The following is a 21,873-nucleotide window of genomic DNA, read 5'->3' on the forward strand; positions in this document are numbered from 1 at the left end:
AAGTCATAAAGCAGCTATATGCAAAGCAGAGCTGCCACCCCTACCCCTGTCCCCGGCTGTCTTTCACTCCATATAAAATGCCACTTTGTTCATTCTTAATTTATCCTTCTGTTCTTTTTGAAATACTAATAAGTGCATATGTCTTTCCTGTTTTCTCCCTCGTTCTTACACAGAAGTTAGTATGTAATAAGTACCCTTCTGCACCTTGCTTCTAGCAGGATAATATGTCCTGGTGATCAGTCCATGGCTGTGTACAGAGATCCTACTTGTCCATTCTCACAGCTGTAGAGTCCTCCATCATGGGTACTGTGGCTACAAGAATTCTAAAAACGTCTCTCCCACGATTCCTACCCCTTGACTATTCAAAACACTAATCTGAGTACAACAGTGAAGGAACTTTAAAGATAAAAAGGAACAAAATTATTTCATTTGCAGAGACATGGATGAGCTTAGAGACTGCAAGACAGAATGAAGCAAGTCAGAAAGAGAAAAACAAGGATCATATATTAGCATGCATATGTGAAATCTAGAAAGATAATAGAGGTGAACCTATTTGCAAAGCAGAAAGAGACACAGATGTAGAGAACAAACATATAAACACTAAGGGGGGAAAGGAGTGGGAACAAATTGGGAGACTGGGGTTGACACATATCCGCCGCTACGAGTAAAACAGGTAACTAATGAGAACCTACTGTATAGCATAGGGAACTCTACTCAGTGCTCTAAGGTGATCTAAATGGGAAGGAAATCCAAAAAGGAGGGCATATATGTATACGTATGGCTGATTCATTTTGCTGTACAGCAGAAACTAACACAATGATTGTAAAGCAACTATACTTCAATAAAAAATTTTTAAAAATAAAGTCCCAATTTGATTATCCTCAAATTACGTAGGTTATCTGCATGAGCCCAACCCAATCAGCTGAAACCTTTAAAAATGGGGCTTTCTACTCCTGGTGGCAGAAGAGTGAGGAAAGACATTTGAGTCGGTGGAGGGGATTCAAGGTATAAAAAGGGCAACTACCTGCGTCCAGGAAAAAAGCAAATGGCTCTGCTGTGAAATGCCAATGGAGAGGAAGGACGGCCCCTAGAAGCCAAAAGCAAGCCCCAGCCATAAACCAGCAACAAAGTGGGGACCTTGGTCTTACAGCTGCAAGGAAATGAACTCTACCAACAATCAGTGCTCTTGGAGAAGACCTCAGCCTCAGACAAGGACTGCAGCACCAGCCAATAACTGTACTTCGACCCTGTGAGACATGAGCAAGGGGTCCAGCTACAAAGAGCCTGACCTCCCGACCCACATGAACTGTTAGATGAATACATGCTGTCCTAAACCACTGAGTTTTCTGTAACGTGATGGCAGGAAGAAGAAACTAACACAAGGGTGACCACAATTCTCCAGCTAGTCTGCTGTATATAGTTTACCGTTAACAAATGATGCCTCACGCATGTGTCATCTCACGTCCTTGCCAATAACAGATCCTTGGACAGTGTATCCGAGAAGTGAGATGGCTGGGACAAAGGGTAAAAACATGGAATTTCTCTAGATACAGACAAATTCTTCTTCACAGTAGTCACAGTATTCTGCCATTCCCACCAGCAGCAGAGGACAGTGCCAGCTGCCCCACAGCCTCACCCACAGAACATGTTTCAGACGCTATCAGTGTGCTGAGTGAGAAAGAACACTCAGTGTAGTTTCTCTTGTAACGAAGAGTATGAGGTGCTCTCCTCTAATAATAAGGAAGATTCAGCATTTACTCACAGGTTGAGGAGTCATCCTCACTCTTTTTTCCATGAACTGTTTCTAATTAAGTCTGTTTCTGCTGAGCATCTCTTGGCGAGTCTTGACATCTGAGTTCCATGTTTCCTTACGTATCTGGTGATTCTTGGTTGTCCATTTATATTTTAAGAGGATGCACTGAAGCGTTGTTGGAAGGTCTGCATGCAGGAGTGGGGCTCATGATGGATGGGCTCCAATACAGGAACATGGGGCAAGGTTTCTTGAGCTACAGTAGAGGGACAGGCAAATGGCCAGCCCCTGTGGAGACGGGATCAGCTTCCCTGAGGTTAACCTCCAAACTCTGGTCAAGAGCATGGAAATCAGGCTGCCAACAGACTGCAAGTCAAGGAGGGGTAGAAGGCAGATGTCCTCACCCTCGAGACTAAGCAGCTGTTCTACGATCCTCATTATAGGGTCTCACAAAGCACCTCATCTCCCTCTGATACGTCTCAAAGCCCACATCTGAAGCCTCACCGGTTCAAACCATCCAGAATATACCTCAAGTCTCCCGGTGCAGCAGAAGAGGCAGAGCATCCCGGATGCTCAGGCCTGGCAATCAAGTCCGCATGCAAATTGCCATCAGTCTTCCTATGTTGAGTCTCACCTCCCTCTCACCACTGACTTCAAAGGTACCTTTACACCTGCCTTTCTCAACCTGTCCTGAGTTCTGCCAGGAGGTGACCAGGTCTCCTCCCAGCTTCTCCCTCTGCAGACATTAATGGACCTCAGTGAACATTCATCTCTCACCCTTCCAGCTTCCAAAACACCAGGACAGGTGACAGCATTCCTCTGCCTCAGTCACCTTTCCCTTTGCGGTTTTGTGACTTTTTGATTCCTTTACCCTCAGTTTAATACGGCACCAGGAGAGAGCATGTTTGAGCAGAAGATGACTACGAGATTGCTTCCATTAGAAACCCTCCTCCATCTGTTCCTTTCCTCTTCCTGGCATTCCCCATGCTCTGCATGTGAGGTCTCCTGGACCAACACTCCGACTTTCCTACTGTCTCCACATGAATCTCCACGTCTTTGTCATTGGCTCTGCGTGGGTCAATGTGTCCTTTCAAAGCACTAATGCCGTCCCCAGCAGAGGCCATTTGCTTTTGGTTCTTCCGCTGAATTTCAGAAAACTGCTTCTCCATGGAGTTTTCATTCCTTGTTTGTTAACATTCTGTCTATTCCATTAGTTCTGCCTCCGTGAGGGCTGCCTGCCCTTGTTCGTCCTCCTTCAATTACTTCCAGCATCTCTGTCAGTGGACTGTGACCAAGCTCTGCTTGCTCAAGACTTCCTCCCCCAGCTCGGCACCTGATCAGACCACGTTGTGGCAAAGATACAGGTGGGGAGGGGACGTGTTCTCTCCAAGTGCTGGAAAATGAGATCACCCCCCTGCAGCCTCAGTCAGGGGCAGACTGGCCCCCAAGGCAGCTCCACTGTGGATCCCCTGGGGACAGGACTACTGGCCCAAAAACCACACCAAAAGCACCTGCATTCTGCACCCAACAGAAGACCTGAGGTCTGCTATTCCCCCAGGCTTAGAGCACAGAGTGTTCACATCTCTACCCACAGCACAGGAAGAATGGGGCTCACGCTTACCTCTCCCACAAGGCTAAGCCTCACCCTCCAGAGAGGACAGAGTAGGGGTCAGGGTTAGGGTGTGCATTCAGGCCACCATCTGTCCACCATGGCCAAAGTTTCTAAATATTCACTCAGGGACACAGAAATCACAGTCACTTCCTAGGAGGACCAAGCCTGTCCCACTCAGGCTCTCACAGTTCTTTCCTGTTAGAGAGTCTCTGAGTTGGGGTGAGGAGCGGAATTTGAGATAGGATGATTAGAGTGGCTCTCAGAAGCAGTAACCACTAGACTGACCAGAAAGCTGAATGAGCTGAGGAAATCAGCCAAGCACGCGGCTGCGGGGAGAGCATGGTGGGCACAGGGAACACCGGAGGGGGGTGTAATGAGCAAGCATGCGCAGGAAGCAGCAAGAACTGTGCAGCTGGCTGGCTGGAGGGGGCGCAGGAGGAGCTGCGGAACACAAGGGCTGAGAGGCGGGCAGGCATGAGATGAAGTCAGCCCACAGTCAGAGTGGGGGGTATTATTTCAGCCCAACAGGATGCTATGAGGAGAATGCGAACAGGCAAGAAACAAAAGCTGATTCACACTGTGTAAGAGACACTCTTGCTGCTACACAGACCAGACTATGAGTCTAAGAAATGATGGAAGAACACCTGTTGAGAAACTATATTACTTGTTCTGGAGGAAAATGATGGTAGATACAAGGAGAGATGAGAGGCAGCAAAGACAGTGATGAGGTCTTTACTGATAGGTAAGAGCAACTACTGCTTCCAGCCATGATGGGCTCACAGGATCAGGGCACACCCTCTCATCTATAACCACTAACAAATAGACAAAACATATGAGATATCAGTTCTCAACTGGACATAAGACAACAAAGGGTTGATCCCTGAGAGATGAGAATCAATGGAAATTTCTTAGGATCCTGCACATGACCCACACCAAGAAGTGGTTCACCTGCGATGTGATGACAGGCTAAAGACAGATATAAGGAAGAATCAAACAGAAAACTACAAATACCTTCGAAGTGATGAACATGCTCAATGAAAGTCATGTGCCCATGAACTGATATTGACATGTGGTAGAACCCATCTGTGTGAAAAGACATTTTCAAAGATAAGAAACATAAAACTGCATTAGGGGTCAACACCAATAGGAACATTTGCAATCAGATCTGATAATAAGGACTCTCACTTTGACCCCTAATTAAGCAAAATGTTAACTCTTCTCCCCAAAAGAATTCTATCTTTCCCATTATTAGACCTATGTTACAAAAAGGATATACTCAATTATTAGCAGTATATATTTTTTCTTTAACTTGAGTGAAGTAGTTGATTTACAATATTGTGTTAATTTGTGCTGTACAGCAAAGTGATTCATACATTATTTTTCATATTCTTTCCATTGCAATTTATCACAGGTTACTGAATATAGCTCTCTGTGCTATAGAGTAGGACCTTGTTTATCCATTCTATATATCATAGTTTGCATCTGCCAATCCATCCCAGGGATAGATTGCGAGTAATGTACTTTTAATTACGTCAACAAAAAATTTGTGAAAATTTGTCTTCTCTCTTGTAATAGAAGTACATACATAACATTCACAATTTTGCTTCTTGATTTGTAAATCCTAAAACATGTACTCTCTGTTTGCAGGATAAAATTTTCCAATCCCTAATCAAGATCCATCTCAGCAATTCTAGAATCTTCCCAGTATTCTACTTTAAGTAAAAAACCAGGTCAAGAAATAGACAGTAAACCCTGTGCTCAAGGTTCCTCTGGGATGTAACCACTGGCCAGACAGTTTCAAAGACATTAACTGAGAAGCATCAGAGGCTGGAGGGAACCTGAGGTACATCAGACGCTTCTCTTTTTGGAAAGAAGAGGCGAGACTCAGTAACCATGAGAGATCTGCCCAGTCGAGGACCAGTCCACATACACCAGATCCCCATCCTGCCTCCTCCTCTGCTGCAGTACACTGGTTCCCCTGGGCTTTCAGCCACTCGGTCCAGAACCTCATACTAATGAGAACTATGACCAAACCACCCGTCAATAATGCCTTACAAAGATGCAAACCAGAACCACCTTTAACACCTTTAACACACTGTACTCAGACCTAGGAAATTCCTAATACTTAACCACCAGCCGACATCAGTGTTTCCAAGCAGAGGTCATAAGTGAAAAATTAAACCCTTGGAAAAATCTAGGAAAATAATTTTCAATAACCAGGTACATAGGGGCCAAGAAACACTACTAATGAAACAGGCACCAAACTGAAGTCATTGGCAAAATCAGAGAAAATCTTACCTTGCTTGGCAGCTGAGCAGCAGCATCTCGTGGTTATGAATCAAAATATATAAAAGAACCAGAAAGGCTTTGGCTCTAATGGAAGTGGAAGGGCTGTCCAGTAAACGGATAATTGTAGATACAAAGTCCTGTGGGAGACATGAGAATATTTTTTGAGAAAGCATGAAACAAATAAATAGAAGAGTCAACTCTGAAGGTCAATAGATTATAATAACCAAATAGAAAATAAAATAACATCACCTGTCAGTTTTGAAACTCTTTTTTAGTGCTATACTCTATACCAAGTTATTAAAATGTATGATCTCATTTAAACCTGAAAAGTAGCTGGAAAAGGTAACAATATTATCTCTGTTTTAAAAAAGGAAATCTCGAAAAGTTAAGCACTTTGCCCCAAATCACAAAACTGGATTCAAATCCAGGTCAGACAGACAATAAAGCCTGGTTCTTAACCACCCATCACACGACTGGAAGTGTGGCAATAACCAGAACTCAAAGTCACGACTGCATGTCTGCATGAACTTTTGAGCAAACCTTCACACACAAAGATCACACCTCTAGTCCATACAACTAAAGTCCTAGAGACATAAAGTAAAAACAACAGCCAATACGGGACACGGGAAAAAACCTCAATTTCTATGCTGGGAGGGATTGGGGGCAGGAGGAGAAGGGGATGACAGAGGATGAGATGGCTGGATGGCATCACTGACTCGATGGACGTGAGTCTCAGTGAACTCCGGGAGTTGGTGATGGACAGGGAGGCCTGGTGTGCTGCTATTCATGGGGTCGCAAAGAGTCAGACACGACTGAACGACTCATCTGATCTGATGTACGCATGCTCAGTCACGTCTGACTCTGCAACCCCATGGACTGTAGTTCATCAGGCTCTTCTGTCCATGGGATTTCCCAGGCAAGAATACTGGAGTGGGTTGCCATTTCCTACTCTACTATTTCTATAACATTCTTTACTTAAAGGTTTAACACGACATAGAGGAATAAGTGTTGACAAATGTTAGTGTCATGTTCTCTTGTAACAAAAAGACTGCATCATTCCAGGAGCCTATGGATATGCAAAAAATGGAATACACATACACACAGGGTTAACAGATATAAGTAGGCAGAAATATGAAATGGGATTGTTATAAAGATGATTACAGAGGGCAGGACTTTAAGTTCCTGAGAGTCCTTGGCAGAGGCAAGCACCTAGGAATGACATTGTGTGTCCAAGGAGATGTAAGCAGTTCAAATTTTTTTATTATTATTATTTTTTTTGCCAAAGTGCTTTTACATTGGGTGCTATACTGGAGGGCAGGAAGCGCTTACACAGCCATGTACAGGCTTCTATTTTAAAGTGGAGATATATCTATATCTATGCATCAGTCTTTTTGCCTTTTCATACTGTTCATGGGGTTCTGAAGGCAAGAATGCTGAAGCAGTTTGCCATCCCCTTCTCCAGTGGACCACATTTTGTCAGAACTCTCCACCAAGACCCATCCATCTTGCGTGGCCCTACATGGCATGCCTACAGGGCATGGCGGTCCCTTGAACAGCAAGGAGATCACACCAGTCAATCCTAAAGGAAATCAACCCTGAATACTCATTAGGAGGACTGATGCTGATGCTCCAATACTTTGGCCACCTGACACAAAGAGCTGACTCATTGGAAAAGACCCCCATTCTGGGAAAGATTGAAGGCAGGAGGAAAAGGGGGTGACAGAGGGTGAGATGACTGGATGGCATCACTGACAACAGACACGAGTTTGAGCTTGCTCAAACTCAAGATGGTGAAGAACAGGGAAACCTGGTATGCTGCCATGGGGCTGCAAATAGTCAGACGCAACTAAGCGACTGAACAAATCCACCAGTCTCACCTAGATCCTGAACTGAATAATCAAACTAATTCATCAACTGGGTCGTGAAAAACAGAATCAACACCAAGGTGGCCTTGAGTAATGGACCTGTTTTCACCTTTCCAGTTGACAATAGAAAGCCCATTTCCCACAGTCAACTCTCAGTTCTAATTTATACAGTGAAGCCCATAGATCAAAACAACAAACTGTTTCCCACACTGACACCACTCTCACACATACGCGTGCATAACTGCAAAACCATGAAAATATCCACTAGCCATGTACTGAAAAACGGTTTCAGATTACTGCAGACTAGAGAGACATGATACCCGACTGCCAATTCAGTATCTGGAAGTTCTGTTTCACATCAAAGAACATTACAGGGACAACTGCAAAATCTGAAAAGGTCTAAATTAGCTATGTTAAATAAATGTCAGCTTTGTGGGACTTCCCTGGTGGTTCTGCGGCTAGGACTGCATGCTCCCAATGCAGGGGGTCTGGGTTCAATCCCTGGTCAGGGAAGTAGCTTCCACATGCCCCAGCTAAGAAGTCCACATGCCACAAGTGAAGATCCCACATGCCACAAGTAAGACCCGGCACAGGCAGGCAGGCAGGTGAACAGTTAGACAGACTGACAAATTAATACATAGTCAAGAAAAAAATGAAAGTTTAAGTGTTTAATCTTTCCTCTAACTGGTAGGAAAGTGAGCTGTCATTTCTCCCAAGCCTTAAAAAAATGTTATTTTCTTCTGACCCAGTTGTTGTATCTCAAGAATTTTAGTGTAACAAAGTGATGATCAAAAGAGCTTTAAGTACAAGAATGCTCATGGCAGTACTGTTCACAAGATAGACAAAAACAGTAAACAAACTTAACATCCCAAAGTAAGGAATTTGTTAAATCATAAGATTCTGGGAAAGATGGAAGGCAAAAGGAGAAGAGGGCAGCAGAAGATGAGATGGATGGATAGCATCACCAGCTCACTGGACATGAATTTGAACAAACTCCAGGAGATAGTGAAGGATACGGAAACTTGGCGTGCTGCCGTCCATTGGGTCACAAAGAGTCCGACACGACTGACCAACTGAACAGCAACATTATATCCAGTAATGATGCATGTGAGGAGGGCAGGTGGAGTAGGAAAGAGCCATCACAGAAGTGACATTGCATGATTTCCAAAGCCAGGTTTGCAAAGGCCATGCGGCTTCTGTCTGGTTCTATTGAGACACTCTCTCTCTTGGAACCCAGCTGCTATGCTGTGAGGAAGCCCTACTAGCCCTCGGGGACCCTACACGGAATGCGACTGAGGATCCCAAGCCACAGCCCAGTTGGGTTCCCAGGGAATGGCAAGCACCAGCTTGCCAGTCATCTGAGTGAGCCTTCTGGAAAGTTTCTTCTCAGTCTTTCCTAGCTTTGCCTAAATTACCAATTAGTGAAATAAGTAAATTACTGGTCTTGTTTAAGCCACTACATTTTGAGTAGTTACACAGCAAGAGATAAGTGAAATATAGCTTAAGTATACAGTGAAAGAGGAAATTTTTCCAGGTGCAATGAAAGTTTTGTACAGCAACAGTTATAATTTTAAAACACAGAAATGTCACTAAGAAGTCATGATGAGGTCTACCCTATGCCTTATTGATGGATTGTTATGCAGCCATTACGAACAATCTTGAAAAACTAAAATAATGCTTATGATTTTGAGTGAAACAAACTAGAAAAACTATGGCAAATAACAAAGATAAAAAACTGCATACAAGATTTGTTTGTAACACCATAATTCCCAGTCCCTTACAAGATGCAATATATTACAGACTCTAATTTTGGATCTATACCTAAAAGCACCTTATGCCCCAAATAAATTCTCATCTTGTCATTTCAGAAAAAGTAAATGAACAGTACTGACTGACTCCCTAAAACTAACTGCCCAGGGCACCATAGTTAATCTTAAGCAACGTGCACCAGACTTCTAGAACAGTATTAATCTTACAACAAGATTACAGGCTGCAGGCAAAGACCAGTGCCAAGGATGAATAATCAAAACCACCTTCAGAGAGTCAAAATAACCCCGGGTCACTGTAGGTTGCCATCCACTATGTATTCATCTTTGATTTAAATTCATCTCACCATTTGGCTCAACACAACTAAATTTTACACATGGAAGAAAAAAAGCAGAAGCTGTTGAGGTCTATAGCCCAAACCACAGATTGAAGAGCTTCTGTCCAACAGTCAAATGGTTCTTGGCAGTGATTGCAGAACAGACATATCTACATAACATAAAGATGATGTTATGAAATGTTCACCATGTGAGGAATTGGTTGAAAGATATGAAGCTTACATCACAAAGTGGTATCTTGATTGAAATTAAGCAAAAGGATAAAAATTCCTCCAGTACATATCATAAAGACAAAATTATGAGATGAATAAAAAAAAACAGTGATGTAGAGAACGTCAAAGTTATTTATTTCCTGCAAATCTCCAAAGGTAAAATCGATTTGTTTCAATCAACTGTCGTAGGTAAAAATCATTTAGTACAGCCTGGCCATTAAATGACAGTAGCCTCAAAAAAAAAAAAAAAAAAAGAGACAGAGAGAGAGAAATCATGTGTGTGAATAACTACACTGACATAGTTTTCCCATTTAATGTTGATGGAAGTGAAAAATGTACTAAAATTGATTTTGGATTACACTTTCCTTAAAGAAGTTTAGCCAAATATCTAAGTAAAATGTCTTTTATACAACACATTTATTAATGTAGACTGATGAAAAATGTGACTACAAACTCATGTTATTAATATGCATTAACTAATTACCATATTTTAAATGAGCAACCTTTAAGTCAGAATGCTTAGTGTCTTTGTGAGAAACAAACAAACAAACAAACCCTGAGCTGACTGGCTTTCAGATTTTTCAAAGTTTTATATGCATGAAATTTCATAGTGATCTTCCATAGTACATCCAAACATCATAAGCACCTTCTGGTTTACTATTAATCACTGTTGTGCTACTTCATCAAAATATGAAACCTGAAACAGCTTCAGTCAAACTAGATTGCTGAAATAAAAATGGACAGCAGCTCCTGCTAAAATTAACAAATCAGGCACAAATTACAAAGGTATCCATAGGCAGTAACACCCAGAAGGAAATCATCTTACCAACGAGCATGAGCAAATGCACCTTGAAACACGGTATGACTCTTAAAAAGTAATGTTTAAATTGTTAAGTGACCCCAAAGCATATGAAGTGCCAAAGTATGCATCACTGATTGGGCAGCTAAGAGGCACATTCAAGGTCACACACCTCACGGGAAAAAATACATCGCTGAGGCAGATGTTTGAATCCGCGTAACTTGTAAACAAGTTGATGTGAGTGTACTAAGCTCAATTAATTGAAATAGAGCAGAGTAGGGTTCCCAGAGTTTTATATACTTTCAGTTTTCTAATATCAAGAACGAGGCACTAGATTTTTAATGTCTGCTTTTATTTTTTTAAGTCACATGTACAAAACAGTACACCAGTTTACTACAATTTTCATATGCTTTCCCCTTTCTCCCTGTATGCATTTATAGGCATGCGTATGTATGTATGTACGCATATGTGTGCATATAGATAGGTAAGTACATGAAAGGAGAGGGGGAAGGAGGGAAGAAGGAAGGAAGAAAGAAGGGAAAGAAAGCAGTCTGCCATTCTAAACCTGTAATGACATCTGCTGCTGCTGCTAAGTCGCTTCAGTCGTGTCTAACTCTGTGCGACCCCAATGACATCTAGTATCCAACAATCATCCTGATTCACATTACTTGGTCTTCTTAGCTGATTCAAACATTGCTCAGTTGTCTGAAGCTCATTCTCTGACAGATTCTTCAGGAAGAGCTCAAGGAAATTGACCTCATCCATGCTCATACCTCTACCTGTGGTCCCTGTAACAGAACACCCAAGATACTGAATATAAAATCCATGGTGACAGCCTCTCAGAGGAGCAGCTAAGACAGTGCATAATTTTACTTAAGAGTTTCTCCTAAAGGAATAATTAAAGAAGTCCACACAAAAGAATTTAGCCATAAGAATGCTCTCTCTTGCCAAAAAAAAAAAAGGGGAGGGATTCTAAAATGTGCAGCAGTGAACTGCTGGAAAGCACTGGGGTACCTTCACATCATAGACCACCATAACCCTTTGGAAACAATACTGAAGAGTTATACTGAGTTACACACACATTCCTAACATCACTAAAGAGGAAAAGTATGAACAATCGATCTAATTTCTGTAAAAAGATTCTAAAATAGCACGTGCATGTGGCAGCAGGGAAAAGGAAATATGTCAACGTGTTAACACACATACAAACACACAATAAATATCCATTTGAAAAGTATATACAAAAATTTTGATGAGATTATTTTGGAAACATTAAGCACTTTACTCTTCTGTACTCTATGTTCCATATATTCTGGATTTTCAATACTAAATCCTAAAATTCATGAGTTATAAACATAACCTAATACAAATAAATATAAGTGACATTAGCCACTTTTAGTTTCTAGATACTATAATTAAGGAGAATTGCAATGCCCTCATCCAGTATCTCTCTCCCTTGTAAAACATCAGGAAACATGTTTACAGCACCCTCAAACTCCTCCAGCCCCAGATCTTTAAGATCAAACATTTATACGCCATAAGAGCTTGGAAGAGACCGAAAAATAAAACCAGAAAATATACCAGGTATTTTAAAAATCAGTTTATATGGCACAAGACTGGTAAACAAGCTCACACATAACTTACAAGGTTTTCTCTTATGCCTGGTCATGCCTTCTGGAAGCTACTCATCCAGAGTCACTCAAGCATCTGAACTGTGAAAAGGTTATCAATTCCTTACATCTAGTGATGATGCAAGAATTACATATAAAATACTGTCTACCAAGGATTCTGAAAGTATCCTATGAAGAGTTTCGTTGTCCTTTTTCTTTTTTGAAAACAGGGTAGAAAAACAGTTTGTCATTTTTTTTGTTTTGCCCAATTTTTCTAATTACTAGAATATGTGGAATACATGATTTGTAACAAAGACAGTCCCCTTGTACCATGGCTGTGAACACTCACTTTCACATCACAGAGTCTAGAACTAACACTCATTTCGATAAAGGAATCTTCTGCATTTAGACATTATGGGCAAGCAGATCCTTTTGAAGATGATGACAAAATAAATCAAGCACTGTGATGCACATGGCTGCTGAATAACGATCGTCTAATGGCAACCCACTCCAGTGTTCTTGCCTGGAGAATCCATGGACGGAGAAGCCTGGTAGGCTGCAGTCAATGGGGTCAAACAGAGTCGGACACGACTGAAGCGACTTAGCAGCAGCAGCAGCAGCAAGGACAATGATATCCATGTAGCTAATGCAGGTGGTACGTGAAGTTAAATTCTTTGAACACACCAATGTCCATTCAAGAACATAAACATTATTCAGAAGGTAATAACAATACGACCTAATGAATCTACTGTAACATGAAAACATGGCTACAATTACATATTTCAAATGGAGAATCAGAGAGATTAATTACAAACCACACACATGCGTGTTCGGTCATGTCCGACTCTGTAACCCCATGGACTGTAGCCTGCCAGGCTCCTCCTTCTTTCCAGGCAAGAATACTGGAGTGGGTAGCCATTTCCTCCTTCAGGGGATCTTCCCAACCCAGGGATCAAACCTGCATCTCCTGCATTGGCAGGCAGATTCTTTACCACTGAGCCACCCGGGAATCCCTACAAACTGCAAGTAACTATAAATCATAAAGTATGCTGCTAATCAAGTAATCCTAAATTCTAGGTTTTATTGTATGATAAATATAGCACGTGTCTTAATGACTGCTGGTTAAATTACAAGTGAACAGTACTCTCATTGTCTACCTTTCTAGAGAATAATTTAGCATTATTTATGCACAGGCTTCGAAGTATGCATAACACCTGTGGTGACTGATTAGCAGTGGACACAAAGATGCATGGAAATAGGATGCTCACTGCACCAGGCTGAGTACAAACCACAAAGTCAGAGGCAAATAGCTCAACAGTGGGAGAAGGGTTCAATTACCATATGCCACAAAATGAAAACTTATTTTTAAAATGTTCTTAGGGGTATATTTAAAGACATATGCCTAACTATGATAAATCAACACATTTCAATCATAAGTTTATAAATGTGTGCATAAAATACACAGACATATGAACCAAAGACTAAAAGAGATAAACCTACATGGCAACAGTAATTAGCTCTGGGCAGTGAGATTATAGTCTATTTTGTTTTCTTCTTTAGGTTCTTCTAAATTTTCTGCAGTAAACAGTAATTTCTCTCACTTAAAAGGAATGGCAGGGGCCTCTTTGGGGGCTGAATTTCAACACAAAAATCTACCACAATACATAGACACCAGTCCCCCAAATAGACAGGTGTGGTTCTTTCTTCCCATATCCAGCTGGAAGTGGTAAGCCTGGTATCTGTTCCTGGGCCTCTTCCTCTTCCACTCATTCTAGCCTATTAACAACGAACGCCTGGAAAAAATACAATTACCAATAATAAACCCTAAAACACACACCTACATGCAAATATTTGTATTTTTCTTTAAGTAAAAATAAAACTATGGCCACTGTGTCAAAACCCCTAAGGAAAGCCAGTATCACAGCCCTACCATGAGCTGGATCTTCTTCCTACTTCCCTGCCTCTTTCTGCATCCCTTCCCCACTTCTCACTGTGGATAGCACTGCTGTTCTTCCTTCTCTTCCAGGGTCTCACCAAGAATTCTCACATTTCAGGGACGCTGAACTAAGTACAGAGTCCTTCCTGCACATGTTCACACAGCGCACTCTTTCTTGTCATTGAGGGCTCAGTTGGAACATCACCTCCTCAGAGAGGTTCTCCATGACTTCCTCCTGCCCTCCCCCAGCAAATGGTGTCTGGCTCCACCCCCTGCACACATCCCCTGCAAGACATCTTATCAACATCGTCCTGTTCAATGTTCTTCAGAGCACTAACACTATCAGAAATTATTCTGTTTCTTGGTTTACTCTCTGGCCTAAGCATCAGCTTTTAACATTTATAACCTCCATCAACTTGACAAAATCACTCAAGGCACTAAGTCTCATTTGAGAATAACCCAGGGTTACAAGTCATTAAGTGTCTAGTCTATGATAAATGTTCAATATGATGGTAGATTGTTTTAATTAATGAAAAATAGAACCTTATCTTTTAAATGACAATTCACCGTATTTAAATGGACAGAGATACATTTTAAAGACTACAGGACAAGACAGAAAAGATGTACAATGGTTAGAGGCCTCGGCACCTGAAGATCAGTATGTCAATGAGTTTGCTGGGGTTTTACTCCACCTCATACATACCATACTGGGTGCTGGATAATGCAGCAGTCCAGAAACACCAATAGCGCATGTGGTGTGCACACACACACACACACACAAATACAGGGGAAACATCAGCTCTCTCAACCAGACAGACAGATACACACACACACATACACACACACACACACACAAATACAAAGGAAACATCGGCTCTCTCAAGCCAGAAGATCAGGAAAGGGACAGCCTGGAAAGCCCAAAAACATTCAGACAATAGCTACTTTACTTCAGCCAAGCATAATGAAAAAACCGTGGCCCCTTCAGCAAAGGGCAAGAAGGGAGCCTAGACTCCCACCCTCACGTGACTGTAACAAGGCATCCAACACCCCTCCCTGCCAGGGAGACAGAAAGGACCACAAGGAGAGCTGCGACTTTCATCCCAACCCAGCAGCAACAAGCCCCCCTGGCCCCAACCATGGTATCAGCAGAGATACTGATGGGATGCCCAGACCTCTACCCATATTCGCAGCAGTGATGTTCCTCTCCCCATTCCTGCTGAGATGGCATCATGAGAGGCTAGTGAGAGGCCTCCACCTTTGCCACCTTCCGCAAGGAATGGGGCGCCCACCTGTACCCAACCAGTGTCAGTGGAAGAGCAACGAGGAGCTCTTCCCCCCACCAGCCAGGAAGGCATCAGAGAAGGTGGTGGAAGCCTGGCTTCCCACCCCTGCCCAGCAGGAAGGAGGAGCTCTGCCACGTCCCTGGGGTGTCAGCAGAAGCCCACAGGGCAATCTGGGTTTCCACACCCACAGGGGAGGAACAAAGCAACGCCATCCTTCCTCTGCCAGTTCAGTGTCAGAGGAGACCCGCCAAAACGGGAGATTTCAATTAAACCCAGAGTCTTAAAACATAACACCCAAAATATACGGTTGATACAGAGCTTCCATTTAACAAGATGACAGAGTTCTGGAGCTCTGTTTCACAACAATGCAAATATACTTAACACTACTAACTACACGTAAGAATGGTTAAGAGTAAATTTTATGTTTTTTACCACAATTTTAAAATTTTAAGTAACAATACTAATTAAATGCAAAAGATTATTTCTCAATTAACACAGGTAATTATTCAATCATTAAGATATATGAAATATTAAACATAAAATAAATATAAAATCATTTAATTAATGCATATTATTTTACTACCTTTGTGAAATACCATGTTTTAAACTCAATCAATCCATACCTGTGTGAAGAAAAATAAACTGCAAAACTCTCAGCCTCTCTTACCACAATTTACACAGCAAAACTACTCAAATGGTACTCTTTCTAATACAATGATAACAACCTTCAGTGACTTGGTAAATTAAATATCAAAAATTAGATACACAAACTATATGTTCCGTGAGGCTCAAATTTCTTAGCAGAATCGAAATCAGACTAATAAAAGCCAAGAACTGGTTTACTCTCTATTTTGATTTTTAAGATCAAGTTTACTATGTAAACATAACAATTATTAACCATAGAAATTTTTAGCTTTATAAAAAATCAAATTTAACACACTGCATTTCATGGATAAGAACCACGGCAAGCACTATATTTAAGTGGCCCCATTCCATGCTTCTTAGCAGTGTTACCTGCTGAGAATGTTTCAGAACACTCTAATTTGACAGCTATTATCCCTCAGAAAAAATTAGATAATTGGTCCAATAAGTGTAAAGAACACTGCATACTACATCACCCTCAGGAAGATTCATAATACACATGAGCGACTGAAAAACTGGGGAAGGTTGTACAACTGAAAATCTCTCTCTGCCTCACTGCTTTCCAAATGCGTGTATGTAGCCAAGGTCCACTATTTTCATCTGCTAACACCTCACTAGACACTAATGTTCAAGGGCAGGACTTCTCCAACCATAACCTTCCAACCAATCCTCTAGAGACCTCCTTAAAATGTCAGCTCTGATTCGGCAGGTCAGGGTCTGATTCATCCTGATTCGGCTGTGATTCAGCCTGAGGGTCTGCACTTCCGAAACGCTCACAGGTGATGCCCACGTTTCTGGCTCAGGGATCGCTCCTCAGTAGGCGGCTAGAGAAGATACTGAGGACAGTTACAGCAGAGAGTTCTTTGCAGCTGTGTGGTTTGGTGATAGGAACTGAACACTTACAGACTCTACAGTACATAAAATACAGGTATATCAAAGGATTAGAAGGAGACGAAGTTAAAAACAAGAGAAAGGGTGCTCTGAAGGTTCAGTGTGCTGGCGGAGTATTAGGACAAGGAAAGGAATAAAAATGAGTCAGAGTGAGCAGAGACTATAAAGGGACCCCTCCAAAAGGCAGGCAAAGGACATGGGAAGAGAGATGGGGGATGAGGACAAAGAGCCATGAGAAATATTAGCATGGGGGAAGGATTCATAAATTTTCTAACTTTTCATTACTAAAATGGGACAAGTCGGCAGAGCCATTTACCGGATTTCTATTCTAATCACTGAAAGACTCTTATAACATCTTCAGATGAATGGCCTGTGGTACAGAGGTTTGGAAAATTCAAAAGGGTCCCCTTGAGATGATAAATAATTCCACAGAGATATATTGCTTATGGAGCCACTAAAATTGCAGGAGAAAACAACCATTTTTAAAGTGGAATCACAGGTCAAACCTTTTCTTGTATTAGCCTCTGAAGATGAATCCCACAGGACAGCATTGCACTGAATAAGGTCAACATGTACTGCTGGACTTTGCAGATGGCAGAGGCCAGGGAGTTTATTACTGAGGTCAGTCCCACCTTCTCAATAACATTCTGGAAGGCAGTAGGTGAATGGCGGGTGATTCTACACAAGGCCTGCAGCGAGAAGAAAACAGACACGTTAGAAGACTCCAATGGCACGAGCCAACCCCCAGAAAGAGAGCAAATACTTCTGTGAAAAGGAGAAAAAGGTGCTTAACTTGCTCCTTCATCACTTATCTTGGCATAAGTAATTTGAACAATTTAGACACATTTAAAACAATAATCCAACTTCCAATAAAAATTTAAGTTGGGAAACACAGGGCAGAGAGGGAAGTGGGAAGGGGGTTTAGGATGGAGAGGACATGTGTATACCTATGGCTGATTCATACCGATGCATGGCAAAAACCATCACAATATTGAAAGGTACTTATCCTTCAATTAAAATAGAAAATTAATAAATTTAAAAAATTTAAGTCATAAAACATTAGAAAATCCTACAAGTATCATGTACGTTATGCTGCTGCTGCTGAGTCACTTCAGTTGTGTCTGACTCTGTGCAACCCCACAGACGGCAGCCCACCAGGCTCCTCTGTCCCTGGGATTCTCCAGGCAAGAATACTGGAGTGGGTTGCCATTTCCTTCTCCTATGTACATTATGAGTTAACTGAAATGATAAAAGTTTTTCTGTATAGACTCATCAATTATTTTAAGCAATGAAAACATTAAGATAAGCCTTCCATACGTAGACACTAAGTTAAAGGCTGAAGAAATTGTCATAAAAGTAAATATTTAACATTTATTGTTTAGTATGTGAAGAACACGATCTGAGAATATCTAAAGCCTATCTCACTTAATTCTCCCAAATAACATTTGAAAGGTATTATTATTAGCCCCATTTTATAGATCATAAAACTAAGGGACAGCATATTTAAGTAATTTGCTCAAAGGCATAATTTGCTAGCAAGTGGCAAAGATAGAAGTCAAACGAAAGTAATCAAGACCCCTGAGCTAGTTCTCAAGTTCTCACAGACTATTAAAGATGAAATTTACAATTAACAAACTAGTAGAATTTAATAAATACTGTAATGGAAGTGGGCTCAATTATGCTTGGAAAAGCACGAAAAGTTAAGTCAACAGAAGCTACAGAAGGAGAATGATAACTGAGTCAGTTTTTGAAGGTGAGTGGGAAATGGACAGGCGGGAAAGTAGATAAGAAAATTCTAGCCAGAGAGAAGAGAACAAGTATTCACTTGGAGACATGAAGATGCAGAGCAGGTTCTAGGAAGGGCAGGTTGTCTGATGCAACTCTCAGGTAAAGAAGAGACAGAGAGAGTAGGAAAGAGGGGGAAATGATGACTCAGCTGCTGAAGAGATCATCTTTTCCCATTCTTGCCTCCTTTGCTGAAGATTAACTGACCACAGATGCACAGGTTTACTTTCAGGCTCTGTGTTCCACTGATTTGTATGTCTTGTTTTTTTGCCAATACCACACTTTTTTGATTAATGTAGCTTTATAATATAGTCTGAAGCCTAGGAGGGTGATACCTCCAGCTTCATTATTTTTTTCTCAAGATTGCTTTGGCAATGAGGAGTCTTTTGTAGTTCCACACAAATTTGGGGATTATTTGTTCAACTTCTTTGAAAAATGTCATGGGTATTTTGAAAGGAATTACATTAGATCTATGGATTGCTTTGAGTAGTATGGCCATTTGAATAATATTAATTCTTCTAATCCAAGAGTATGGGATATCTTTTCCATGTCTTCCAATCCTCTTCAATTTCCTTCATCAGTGTTTTATAGTTTTCAGAGTGGAGGTTTTTCACCTCTGTAGTTAAGTTTATTCCAAGGTATTTTAATCTTTTTGATGTGATTTAAAACAGGATTTTTTAAAATTTCTGTTTCTGATAGTTCACCATTAGTGTATAGAAACGCAACAAAGTTCTGCCTATTAATCTTGTATCCTGCGTCTTTGCTGAATTCATTTATCAGTTCTAATGGTGTTTTTTGGGGAGACTTTAGGTTTTTCTATATGAAGCATTGTGTCATCTGCAAATAGTGACGGTTTACCTTTTCCTTTCCAATTTGGATGCCTTTTATTTTCCTTATCTGACAGCTGAGGGTAGGACTTCCAATATAATGTTAAACAGAAGTGATGAGAGTGAGCATCCTTGTCTGGTTTCTGAAAGGAACCAGGTTTTTTAAAGGAAAAGCTTTCAGCTTTTCACCACTGAGGATGATGCTAGTGTGGATATGTGAAAAATAGCCTTTATAATGTTGAGATATGTATGCCCTATACCCACTTTCATGAAAGCTTTTAGCATGAATGGTTGCTGAATTTTGTCAAGTGCTTTTTCTGCATCTATTGAGATAATCATGTGATTTTTATTATTCCTTTTGTTAATATGATGTACCTGACTGACTGATTTGCAAATGTTGAGCCATCCTTGGATCCCTAGAATAAATCTAACTTGATTATGGTGTATGATCCTTTTTATATATTGTTGGATTTGTTTTGCAAATATTTTGTTGAAAATTTCTGCATCAATGGTTCATCAAAGGTATTGGCCTGGTATTTTTATTTCTGTAGTGTTTTTGACTGGTTTTGGAATCAGGCTAAAGTGGACTTGTAGAATGAGGTAACAGCTCACACCTATCAGAATGTCTATCATCAAAAAGTCTGCAAATAACAAATGTTGGAGAAAATGCAGCGAAAAAGGAACCCTTGTACACTGGTAGTAGAAACGTAAATTGGGGCATTCACTGTGGAAAACAGTATGGAAGTTCCTCAAAATTCTAAAAATAGAATTACTATTTGGCCCTGCAATTCCACTCCTGGGTATATATCTGAAAAAAATGAGTACATTAATTTGAAAAGACAGATGAGCCCCAGTGTTTGTAACAGCACTATTTAAAACACCCAAGATATGCAAGCAACCCCCCAAAAAAGATAAGTGGATAAAGAAGGTGTACACACACACACACACACACACACACACGATGGAGTATTACTCAGCCATAAAAAAGAAGGAAATTCTGCTATTTGCAGCAATGTAGATGGATCTAGAGAATATTGCTGCTGCTGCTGCTGCTAAGTCACGTCAGTCGTGTCCAACTCTGTGCGACCCCATAGACGGCAGCCCACCAGGCTCCCCCGTCCCTGGGATTCTCCAGGCAAGAACACTGGAGTGGGTTGCCATTTCCTTCTCCAATGCATGAAAGTGGAAAGTGAAAGTGAAGTCGCTCAGTCGTGTCCGACTCTTCGAGACCCCATGGACTGCAGCCCACCAGGCTCCTCCGTCCATGGGATTTTCTAGTGAAATATATTTGACAAATACTGTACAGTACTGCTTATATGTAGAATTTTTTAGAGTAATACAAACAACTGTGTACAGGAAAATAGAAACAGACTCACAGATATTGAAAACAAACTACTGGTTGCCAGAGAGGAGAGAGAAATGAGGGGTAAGTTAGGGGTATGACATTAAGAGACACAAAGTCATGTATAAAACAGATAAGCAATAAAGACACACTGTAGAGCACAGGAAATTATAGCCATTATCTTGCAATAGCATTTAATGAAGTATAATGTGTAAAAATACTGAATCACTATGCTGTACGTGCATGTCTGCATGGTAAGTTGCTTCAGTTGTGTCCAACTCTTTGCCAGGTTCTTTCGTCCATGTGATTCTCCAGGCAAGAATACTGGAGTGGGTTGCCATGCCCTCCTCCAGGGAACCTTCCCAACCCAGGGATAGAACTCGTATCTCTTACGCTTCCTGCACTGACAGGCAGATTCTTAACCACTAGCACTACTTGGGAAGCCCCATTATGCTGTACGCCTAAAACTGATAAAACATTGTAATATACTTCAATTAAGAAAACAGAATTGTTCCACTATTTCAGTATCATCTCAAATATTATTCAATTCTGGATTAAAAAAAAAAAGCATTCTAAATGGAGTCCCTAAAGATCATGCTACAATTTGAATTTTTTAAGGAAATTTAGAGATCTCCCTTAAAGTGACTTAAAGACAGTGAACAGTAATTATCATCAGCACTGTAACAATTCTTGGGAGAGGCTTTCAAAATAATACTGACTTGCTATTGATATAAAATATCTACCCAACCATATGGGTTATTTCTTGATGCAAGATTTGTCCAGATTACTTCTAAGTGTATTCAAAGCAATATGAGGGCAACTGTAAGGTCCGGTCTTCAGAAAGGCGCTCAAATGCCTAACTTACCTTCCATTTGGAAAAAGTCATGGAAGAAATAACCTTTAATTCGTCACTCTGGATATAAAACAC

General features: G+C 41.0%; 1 protein-coding gene across 3 annotated transcripts in view; it reads right to left on the reverse strand.

The window, feature by feature from the left end:
- ULK4 (unc-51 like kinase 4) overlaps positions 1-21,873 on the reverse strand; it is a 502,164-nt gene that overhangs the window by 370,813 nt on the left and 109,478 nt on the right. For all 3 annotated transcript variants that reach the window (XR_011461930.1, XR_011461929.1, XM_070359559.1), the window contains exons 21-22: positions 17,498-17,680; positions 5,661-5,788 (exon numbers count right to left, since the gene is read on the reverse strand). Coding sequence is in view for 1 of the 3 variants with exons in the window: in XM_070359559.1 (XP_070215660.1) it covers positions 5,661-5,788; positions 17,498-17,680 (311 nt within the window). In the remaining 2 variants the exon portion in view is untranslated. The remainder of the gene's footprint in view (positions 1-5,660; positions 5,789-17,497; positions 17,681-21,873) is intronic.

This window comes from Bos mutus, chromosome 22 (genome assembly GCF_027580195.1).
Source record: "Bos mutus isolate GX-2022 chromosome 22, NWIPB_WYAK_1.1, whole genome shotgun sequence".
NCBI classification, from domain to species: domain Eukaryota; kingdom Metazoa; phylum Chordata; class Mammalia; order Artiodactyla; family Bovidae; genus Bos; species Bos mutus.